This window comes from Bos indicus x Bos taurus, chromosome 21, assembly GCF_003369695.1.
Source record: "Bos indicus x Bos taurus breed Angus x Brahman F1 hybrid chromosome 21, Bos_hybrid_MaternalHap_v2.0, whole genome shotgun sequence".
Lineage (NCBI taxonomy): Eukaryota > Metazoa > Chordata > Mammalia > Artiodactyla > Bovidae > Bos > Bos indicus x Bos taurus.
In genome coordinates, this window is record NC_040096.1 from 30,786,308 (window position 1) to 30,797,161 (window position 10,854).

At 51.4% G+C, this 10,854-nt stretch overlaps 1 protein-coding gene across 1 annotated transcript; it reads left to right on the plus strand.

Moving 5' to 3' along the window:
• The first annotated feature begins 1,176 nt into the window (after window positions 1-1,176).
• On the plus strand, window positions 1,177-8,388 carry CRABP1 (cellular retinoic acid binding protein 1). Its single transcript, XM_027521638.1, has 4 exons — window positions 1,177-1,533; window positions 2,075-2,253; window positions 4,303-4,416; window positions 8,102-8,388. The coding sequence occupies exons 1-4, from the start codon at window positions 1,464-1,466 to the stop codon at window positions 8,150-8,152; spliced, it is 414 nt and encodes a 137-aa protein (XP_027377439.1). The 5' UTR covers window positions 1,177-1,463; the 3' UTR covers window positions 8,153-8,388.
• The last annotated feature ends 2,466 nt before the right edge of the window (window positions 8,389-10,854 follow it).

The following is a 10,854-nucleotide window of genomic DNA, read 5'->3' on the forward strand; positions in this document are numbered from 1 at the left end:
GCTTTCCCCTACGGTTGCACAGCAGGCATGTTAGAGGTGGGAAGATGCCTGGCAGGTCCCAGAATCCTGGGTTGTGCAGTTTGCCGAGGCATACTGAGGGCAGAAGAGTGGGAAGAGACTGGAAGGGAATTATAGGGTCTGCGTGCAAAGCTCTAAGAGCTGTGGTGAAATGTTGGTACTTTCGTAGCGGAGGCACTGAGGGGGCGTTAGGTTTGGGCCATATTTCGGATTAAAGGGAGAAAAGAGGCGATTTCCTCCACTTGGCCCTCCCAGCCTGCCGGCAAGTGCAAAGTCTCACTTTTCTGCAAGACAGGCCGCTGATATCCACGGTTCTGGAGTTTATTCAGTCCACCCTTCTCTGAGCTACCCACAAGGGTGCAGCGGCCTGGGCTCCCTCCCGCCACACCAACGCTGGGGACCCACAATCTCGCGCGATTCTGGGTTCCGCGCAGCAGTGCGGGGCGGTTGTTGGAGTGGTTTGAGGCTTTTCTGCCACTTCCTTCCGTGGTCCTGCTCATGGTGGTGGTGGTGGTGCGGAAGTTAGGTGGGTTGGTGGTGGTTGCGGAATAGGATCCAGGACTGGGAGTGGAGGCGACCTACTGGGCGCATCTAGAAGGCATGCCTGGGAGTGGGGACAGGGTGGCTGTCATCCCCTGGTGGACCTGCTGCTGCTGCTGCTAAGTCGCTTCAGTCGTGTCCGACTCTGTGCGACCCCACAGACGGCAGCCCATCAGGCTCCACCGTCCCTGGGATTCTCCAGGCAAGAACACTGGAGTGGGTTGCCATTTCCTTCTCCAATGCAGGAAAGTGAAAAGTGAAAGGGAAGTCGCTAAGTCGTGTCCGACTCTTCGCGACCCCATGGACTGCAGCCCACCAGGCTCCTCCGTCCATGGGATTTTCCAAGCAAGAGTGCGGGAGTGCGGTGCCATTGCCTTCTCCGCCTGGTGGACCTACTACCCACTTATTTTAACTTTCTATTATGTATATTCTCAAACATATACGAAAGTAGAGAGAGTGGTATAATGATTTCGCCAAGCCCAACCGCCGAGCTTCAACGATTTTCTCCTCTTGGCCAATTTTGTTACATCTAACCCTCTCCCACCACCCACTTTAAAGAAGAATGTGGGTGGCCTGGGGGTGGCAGAGACTCCCCCCACCCAGAGCTGTAGGAGAGCTGGTACCAAGCTTGCACCCCTGGCGAATGGACCGCCAAGAGGCAGAGCGCGGGCACTGTAGGGCTGGGAGAGGGGCTCACGCTGGGTAGGGGCCGCGGGAGGTGGGGGCGGGGCTAGCGGGGCGGGGCTTGGAGCGGCGAGGGGGTTGGGGGCGCTCTCCCGGTGACTCAAGGCGCGTGGGGCTGAGCGCAGAGCTGCAGTCTCCGCCTTTGCAGCTTGGAGTGTGCCCGCTGTGCCGCAGCTGTCCGTGCCTGCCGCCGCCTTCCCGCCGCCGCCACCGCTGCCACCATGCCCAACTTCGCTGGCACCTGGAAGATGCGCAGCAGCGAGAATTTCGACGAGCTGCTCAAGGCGCTGGGTAAGCTGGCCCGGGCAGCGCGCCCCGACGAGAGTAGCGGCCGAAGGCGCCCAGGGGCCCGCGGGGAGTCGGCTTTAGGGACCAACACCAGGCAGGAGGGAGTCCTGGGTGCCTTAGATCGGGGCGAATTCCAAGGAGCATCTCATCTAGAAGTGGCGAGGAGAGCCCGGGATCCACTCATCCAGCGAACGTTTGCTGGATCCTTGGCGCTTTCCCCGACGGCTCGGTCTTTATCTCGCGCTAGATCATCGCGAGGAGAGATTATTACTGAAATCCTGGGAGGGTCAGGGACTTTAAATTTGGGGACTCATTTTGAGACCAGGCCCTACCACGTGCTACCGAAGGAAAGCCATTTACCCTCTCTGAGCCTCAGTTTCTCATCTTGAAAATCAGGGCGAGAGCCGGGGGAGGAATGGTTCATTTGTAAGTCCCCCTTCTATAGTCAGAGGGTTTGGGAAATGTCGGGCCAGTTCTGGGACAATGGGCGGGTGACGAGACCCCGTGACCCGAACCCGGGTCTTCCCCGTTCTTCCCGGGGCAGGTGTGAACGCCATGCTGAGGAAAGTGGCCGTGGCGGCTGCGTCCAAGCCGCACGTGGAGATCCGCCAGGACGGGGACCAGTTCTACATCAAGACGTCCACCACGGTGCGCACGACCGAGATCAACTTCAAGGTCGGAGAAGGCTTTGAGGAGGAGACCGTGGACGGACGCAAGTGCAGGGTGAGGTCCCAGAGTCTGGGCAGCCTTCCCAGATCCCTGCTCCCTACTCAGGAACCGTTGCAGCCAGATGAGACCCTCGTCTCCTTTTGCAGCCTGTGGCGCGCCTTCCTTGCAGGGCGTGTGCACCGGCTGTTTGCTCAGAGGATCTGTGCAACTCGTTGCCCTGGGCTCAGGAGAAAGTCCCACCCCAGCCCCTCCCAACCTCCTCCCTAAACTGCCTCCCGGGGTGCTAACCGCCGCGCTTAAAGCGCGGGCTTTGGGTTACACCGCGTTCCCTGCAGGCGTTTCTGCGGCATTTTGCAGCGATCCTCGCGCGAGCGCAGGCGGCTGGGGAGGAGGAGGAGGTGGCTGGGCCGCGTTGCCTGGCCGTGCGGCTGCCACGTTTCCTGTCGCAGGTGGAGCCGCAGCTCTTGCGTCCCGCCCTCCCAGGTCCCTGGGCCCTTGGGAATGCTCTGGATCCAGTTTCAGCAGTCTTGATGGCCCCGGTACCTCTCCTGCCCTCCCTCAGTTAGGTTCCTTAAAGGAAAAGACGAAACCTTTCCAAAAGCAAGGCAGATTCTGCCCGGAAAATGGACTGAGTGCCCTCTTTTAGTCCTCTGGGGCAAGAATTCTGTTTCTCTCCGTTTATCGGTCCCAGGGATGAATCGGTGGACTGAAGCAAGAGGTTGTAAATCCCTTTTTTAGATGGGCAAAGTCGCATTCGGTTGGTCTCTGGAATAGAATGGAAGGTTGGCTACCCATGTATTTTGAGGACAGATGGAAAAACAATCGCTGATGCTACCACTTATTTAAAAAGTGACAAAATGTCTCCCTCCTCTCCCCCAAGGTTTGAAAAAAGAAAAACTCATAGCATTCCAGAGAGTGAGAAATTGTTTTTCACCTTTCCGGAGCTGTGCCTGTCTGATCTAGAGTGAGACTCTCTGGGCACTGGGTTTGGGAGGACATAGAGACACAGCCCCCCAGAAGCATCCTGGCCCACGAAGCAATATTTGACCCCCAGAGTTGACACAGCCTGAAAATGATATCTGGGCTTGGAGCTGGCAAGATCCAAGCCCTCAGCCACTGCTCTGTTTGCAAAAACAAAAGAGCAGGACATCTCTTCAGCGTAGAGGGAAGGTCTGGGAGTCTAAGGTAAAAGGCCTGGCAATAGGCAGAACTCAGTTTGGGTACATCCAACAGTGAGTACTGCTGGAGACAGTAATTCTGATCAGAAATCAAATCAAAGGTTCACAGGACAGCCTGGGGAGCGGGGCTTTATCCATCCCCACCCTGCCTAGTGAACGTGTCCCGTGTGTTAGTTAAAAACCCAGTATGTGCGCATTCAGTACAGCCGCCTCGCCCAACTGTATAGCATTTTGCTTCATGCAGAAGCCAGGGAAAACTACAGGGGAATCCCTTCTTTGCCTCCTACCTCCGACAGCATGAAGACCCTTCAGATCTTAAAAAAAAATTTTTTTTTTTTCTAGAGACATGTAACCTGGGAAGTGGCAGTGTTTTTATTCTCAGAGTCAGAGAAACTCAGGATTATCAGAGCAGGCTGTGTACTGCATCTGCTGAGTGCAAACAGAAAGCGAGGCATTATCTCCAAATCCGTGCAAGGAACAGGTCCTGATTTGCTGACTAGATGTGGTCACAAATATGGTGTCTTAACCGTTCTAAAATTTTGTATTTCTGTTGTGAAGCTTTTTGCCTTCAACAGCCAAATTGCTTGAAGGGGGAGCCCATTTTGACATAAATGAATCATTTTATGCTCTCAATTTTATTCCTGAAGATGTAAGGCATGCCTGAGGCTTTGCTGCTTCTGTGTGTGTGTGTGTGTGTGTGTGTGTGTGTGTGTGTAATATAAGGTATATTTATACTCCCATAAAATCTGTGGTCAGCCCTCTGAATTTGGGCTTGATAAGGCACAGCAGAGAAGGTTCTGTGCGCTGCTGACAGGGACCATGTGTTGCTTCTCTGCACAGCAATTATTCTCCCGTGCTCATTGTTGTCTCTGCTCCCCGCTGCCAAGACTGTAATTAATGTCACTAATGGTTTTCCTGCCCGCAGAGCTTACCCACTTGGGAGAATGAGAACAAGATCCACTGCACACAAACTCTTCTGGAGGGGGACGGCCCCAAAACCTACTGGACCCGCGAGCTGGCCAACGACGAACTCATCCTGGTGAGTGAGACCCCCACCCCCACCCCCCAACCCTGAAAGGAGCTCGAAGGTTTCCAGCTGCTGCTCACAGCGGGGCCCCACCAACGTCGTCCTCACTCGCCCATTCAGGGAGAGACACTCTATGCCCTGGCTTAAAATGTAAGTAGAAAAGCTCGAGATGATAGTTTAGGCCAAAGGAAATCACTGTTCGATGGTTGGCAGGAGAGCGGAGTGTCTCAGAGGGCAGAGTAGGGGCTAGAGACATGCTGCGCTGCCGGCCACTATCCAAACCCACACATCCCGCGGTGACTAGCTGCCTTGCTTAAGCCAACCTCCCCTCCAGCTGGGTTCAGCGTGCGTGGGCTCTGCGAGGTCCCAGAGTTCACTCTGCAGAAGGGGTTTTCCCCACCTCACCATTCTCCACTTTGCTGCCTAGGAAAGATTTCAGAAATTTAAGTACGCCTGCACTGGAAGTCTTTTTATCGCCACCCCTCCACCCCCCCACCCCCGCCCCCGCCCCCGGACTTACAGACTCCAATGGCTTTCCGGGAGACAGACAAGAAATGCTAATTTAAGACAGTCTGAGGGTTAACTGGAGAGGGTAATCAGGGAATCAAATTGAAGTATTTTAAACATCTCTGACCATGCAAAATATACCTGCTGAGGCCAAGTTAGAAACCTCTGTAGTTAAATCACACACCTCCTTCCCCTTTACTTAGGGGAGCAAAGGAAGTGGAGGGGGGCAGGAGTGAAGGACAGCTCCCTGTTATGCTCCCTTTGTGTTTCAGAACAGACCAAGCTTTCCTGACAACAGCCTTCCCTGCCCGCCTCTTCACTCCCCCCAATCACCCCCACCCCACCCCCATGCCCACACTAGAAAAGGGGAAAGCTGTTGTGGGTAACCAGGAAATGATATCCTCTGTTCTCCATCAGGCCTGCTGTTAACATCTTCCCTCTAAGACTGCCTGCTTGCCCTGTCTTAATGAGCATCACCCTGAAAAGTCAGGGAAGGAGGTGGCAAGGAACGCTAGGACAGGACTCACTGTGACCCAGGCCTGGCCCTTCCCTCCCCAAGCTGTAAAATGAGGGTTTGGACTGAAGCCTGGTCCCCACCCCCCACCCAGGTCCCTCTTAGCCCTGAAATTACATGTTTATTCTGTAGGAAGACCCTCAATTGAGCTGTTTCTGTTACTTCAGCGGAGGCTGCTTGATCTCACTCTTGCCTTCTTGTTCTTCCCTGAGATGATTTCCCAGACTTCCTCCTTTCACAGAGAAAGGACTGGCTTCATTTGCAACCTGGTTAATGTTGTTTCCAGGGCAGGAATACATTGATGGGGTTGGGGGAGCAATTTGAGGCCGAGAGATGGAAATTTAAGAGAAAAAGGGACATATTCCTTGGGACCAGGGAAGCAAAGAGGGAGATGATTTTTAGAGTTCTTGAGGGTAGCTGAGGGTTAAGTAGGCTCAGTGTGCTTGGTGAGAAAGTGTGATTTTATTAATCTCTGTAGTATCTGAGCAGCCCGCACACTGGCTTGATTCTGTTAGGAGATTTCTCCCACTTCCAACTCCCCCACTACATCTCCACCCGTGCTTCTCTCCCTGGCTCAGCAGACATATACATACATACATACGAGCCTCAAAGGGAACATTAATTCTTGGCATTTGGGATCTAAAATACGGGCTTTTGTTCCAAGGGTTATTATCATTAATAAATCCAAATGTAGGGAGATGCTGTCTCTATAAACAAGAGGCAATTTATTCTGGTTAACTTGAAATAAGCTTTCCCAGCAACCCTGGGCTGTAACTTGCCTTCTTTTGAAAACTGAGCGAAGTCCCTTAAACCACTCTGGAACACTACGGAGAGTTTCTTTCAGGAACCTCTCATAATAGTCTGCGGGCTGAGAAGGACATTTTGAATGTGGTTGGAAATGTAGCCATTTCTTCTTGTTTCGTGAAGCCATTTGATGGCCTGGGTGAGGTGTCAATCAATCTAGCACAGATAAAGAGTCCAATCCCCAAACTTTGGCCTGCCATGGGATACTCCATGGCCAGAAAGCTGGAAGAGTTTTGGAAAACTGACATGGTTCTGAGAGGTCTGGACATTTGAGAGGTGAATTTCTATGAGGCAGGGGTTCTGCCTCACCCTCCCCCAGCACCCAGCATCATCTGCTAATCCCTCACTAATAAGGAGAGGGAGGAAGGCCAAGAAAGTGTCCAGAGCAGGCACAGCTGTGCCGGTATGATCAGCAGTTCCCTATTTAGGCTGGAGATGAGCGTTTGATTCCTTCATAATCACTAATGACTAGTATTTCCCTGAAACACACATTAGAATAATGTCCCAGCTCATGTTCTCTGAGAGCATCTCATGACCAACTGAGTGACCCAGGGGAAGCTACAAGTATGTTCAGGCTCTTGCGTGCATGTGTGCTAAGTTGCTTCAGTCATGTCCAACCATTTGTGACCCCATGGACTATGTAGCCTGCCAGGCTCCTCTGTTGATGGGATTCTCCAGGCAAGAATACTGGAGTGGGTTGCCATGCCCTCCTTCAGGGGATCTTCCCAACCCAGGGATGGAACCTATGTCTCCAGTGGATCCTGCAATGCAGGAGGATTTTTTTTACCACTGAGCCACCAGGGAAGCCCATTCACGCTCTTAGTTCAGGGTTTTTAACCTAAGGCCCTTTTGACATTTTGAAAGATAGGGACTCTCCCACAGAAAAATGTACGTCTGCAAACAAACATATCTATGTCAGTCGACAGACTGAGGACATCCTGTTTGTCTTAAATTTTTTTTTTTTAATATACATATTGCTTTTTCTGTCCCAGTTATCTGTGAGAGACCCAGGAGAGCAGGCCTGTGTGTAATTGCCAGTTTTTGGAAGAGTGGAGACAGCTTACTTACAGGGATATCTTTTCAGAGGCCAGAAGAAAATAGTCCTCCATTTGTGGAATGATTTGTGCCCTCTCCACAGCAAACAAACAAACAAAGGGTCATAAAATTGTAGCTGAAAGAATTGGGATCATCTTGTTCAATTGCTCTCCTGCCCTCAACTCCCTGCCGCTCCATCTCTGAATTGTCCAAAAGACCAGAGCGGTGCCCCAGCTCACCTGGCTGTGAATTGCAGGCCTAGCTTTGGAGGCCTATGCCATGCTCTTGCAGCCAAGACCACGTTTCTAGCTCACAGGTTCCTTGAGTATCAGTGACACCTGAGTATCTCAGGTGTCTCTCAGGATGGACAGCCACTTCCTAGAAGGCACCTCTATACCCTTTCCAAGGATATCCCACCTGACTGCTCATTATTGGATCCCAGGGCTCAGTGGCCAGGGCCCATTGCTCTCTTGAAATCACTTGAAAAGAGACAGAACCACTTCAGAAATGTTCAGTATGACATACCACCACCCCCACTTCAGTTTAATTTAAAAAACCAAAGCCAGGAAACTTGCATTTTTTATGTCAGCACTCCCAGGTTCCAGAAGCAAAGGAAAACTGCGCACAATATAATTCTATACCTTAGCTGCCTCTCTGCCAGTGCAGAGCTCAAGGGAGGGGAAAAAAAATCCTTAGCGCTGAGCATGAACACACAGCACAGGAAATTGAATGTCTGTTACAAAGAGTTTTTAACAGGGCAGTAAGTGGCCTTATTAGCGATATGCTTTAAACATTTTTGCACAGGCATCTGCACTGATTGGTTTTCCTTCCCTGCAGACGTTCGGCGCCGATGACGTGGTCTGCACGAGGATTTATGTTCGGGAATGAAGGCGGCCAGCTTGCTCCAGCTTTGGGGGTGGGATGCATGTTCCCCCAAGGAATGTCATAGCTCTGAGCCGCCAGTGGACCTCCTCTTCCCCGGTATTAACGTTAGGTGATCCCGATGTCCCCCCAGTAATGCTGTAGTGTTTTCCCCAAGGCTTTGTGCCTCTGTCTCCCTGGCGCTCCATAGTCTGGCATCTGTATGGTTTCATCAGTCATTAAACTGGGTGTACACACCTCAAGGCTTTCTCCTTCTTTGGACTGCCTCTTCAGTTTCCACAAAGGTCTTAGTGATCCTGCTGACCCAAGCTCTGCACTGGTCTGTGTAGGGGCTTTCGGCTTCCACCTGCTGCCCTGGTGCAGAGCTTGGAGCATACAGCAACGGTGGCAAGCTGGGCTTCCTCTGAAAGGATTCACACTGAAGATCCAGGTGTGCTTAGACCTCACTATGCTGGTGTTTTGATTGAATTAGTTGATATATTGGTGGTTCCCAGCAGGAAAGGGAGGGCACATTTGAAAGGGTTAATTGAGGAGAGCTCAGAATGAAGGGACTCTTTACACAGGCCTTGACATGGACGGGGTGAAGAGAACCAAGAAGGATGGTAAGGTACTCAGAGACCAGCAGTAGGGAGCTGGTATACTCCCCTAGAGAGACGGACAGAGGGGTCATCAGACCACAAGAGCCTGGAAGAGAGACCACTACGTACGAGAGTTGTGGAGTACACAGAAGAATGTGGTCGCTGCCAAAGCCCCAGGATGTGGGCAGAGGGGGCTTCAGAGGGTGGGGGAGAGTCTCTGGCTTGGAACAAGGGGGTTAAATATACTGACTACCCAACTTTCAATCTCTGATCTACTTATTCTGTCCACTGGCCAAACCCATCTGGAATCTAGAGGGCAAAAAAGTGGGCAGGTGCGGGGGGGAGGAGGGTACTGCCCACAAGAGTTACCCTCCTAGGACATAGCCAAGAGGAGAATGGATCCCAACATGCAAAAGGACAATAATCCACAGTCACCAACTCTAACATTCGAAAAATCAGGAGAATTCATATGAAAATCTGCATTTCTATTTCCTTAGAAAAATGGGAAAAATCTGGCATCTCTTACAGGGCAACATTTGGCTTAGCAACTTTCCCCCTTAAGTGGAACTTACAGTCTCTGCCTTCCCATGGGCTCCACCATTGCCTCTGCCCTCATTTGCATTGCTTGCCTGGCTTCTTGGGCATCTCTTCCTGACATCCTAGGCACAGGGATTCTTGGCAAAGCCAGGCCAGAGTTGGCTGGGTGGGCATGGGTGAGGCCCAATTTAGATGACTGGTTTAAGGTGACCCTAAAGAGCTCACCCTGGGTGGCTCAGATGGGAAAGAATCTGCCTGCAATGCAGGAGACCCTGGATTTGATCCCTGGGTGGGGAAGATCCCCTGGAGAAGGAAATGACAACCCACTCCAGTATTCTTGCCTGGAGAATTCCATGGAAAGAGGAGTCTGATAGGTTACAGTCCATGGGATTGCAAAGAGTCGGACATGACTGAACGACTTAATACTTTCACTTTCAAAGAGTTCACACCCTGATGGGCAGACACCTAAGGCCCAGGTGCCACCACCTGTATGTAAACGAGGACACCTTTACCTGACTCATCACACCTCCGCAGTCCAGAACCCTACTTTGCTGATGGGAACTTTGGCTCTTTCTCAAAGATTCTACTACTTACATGTAGAAGGAGTGGCCTAATGTTTTCTTGGAGGAAAGGGGCTGGAGTGGCACCTCTAAGGAAGGGGAGCACCAGGACTGTCTGGAGCACCACTTACTCAGAACAGAGGCTGTAGCCTGTTTCTTTTGAATCCTTTTCTTCTTCATTTTCCAGAGAAAAAGGCACAGTGTTGCTCACCTCTCTTGGAACACTGCTCACAGGACATTAGCATGGGACCCAATATGGGAGTTGCTGCTGTAATTTTCAACCTTTAAATATGTGTACGCACGTTGGTGGCTCAGATAGTAAAGAATCTGCCTACAACGTGGGAAACCAGCTGCCATCCCTGGGTCGGGAAGATCCCCTGGAGGAGGGCATGGCAACCCACTCCAGTATTCTTCCCTGGAGAAGTCCACAGACAGAGGAGCCTGGTGGGCTACAGTCCATGGGGTTGCAAAGAGTCGGACACGACTGAGCAACTCACAGACACATTACATATGATATATAATTTACACATACATGTAGGATGAACACCTACACAAAATACCACTGTCATCAGAATAACCTCACTATGACACTATTCTAAACATGTCACTTATCTGCTCAGCAAACCCACGGTCTGCGACAGAAAGGTCAAACTCTCCGGCGCCCTCCATGTCTTGGTCTCACCAGGCGAAACAAAGAATGAGGGCTTTGGCGTCTGTCACACCTGGCTTCAACTCCTGGCCACACCTTTGGTTTGCAAATACAAGAAACCCAACCCCAACCAGCCCCAGCATAAAGGAACATACTCTGCGACAACACAGCTGAACCTTGAAAACGCTATGCTAAGTACAAGAAGCCAGTAACGAAGGACCTCATAGTGAATGGTTCCATTTCTATGAAATGTCCAGAATGATAAATCCAAGACACAGGATGGATTGGTGGTTGCCTAAGGCTGGACATAAAGAGAGGAAATGGGAGTAAAAAGTTTCTTTGGGGTGGGGGGGCCTATGGTAATGAAAATGTTCTAAAATTGAT

What these genes read in the sequence shown, in the direction of transcription:
- CRABP1 (XM_027521638.1), top strand. Translation starts at nt 1,464, where the DNA reads ATGCCCAACTTCGCTGGCACCTGGAAGATGCGCAGCAGCGAGAATTTC. An exon ending in CGAGCTGCTCAAGGCGCTGG is followed by an intron (nt 1,534 to 2,074) that starts GTAAGCTGGCCC and finishes TTCCCGGGGCAG; the next exon opens with GTGTGAACGCCATGCTGAGG. An exon ending in CCAACGACGAACTCATCCTG is followed by an intron (nt 4,417 to 8,101) that starts GTGAGTGAGACC and finishes CCTTCCCTGCAG; the next exon opens with ACGTTCGGCGCCGATGACGT.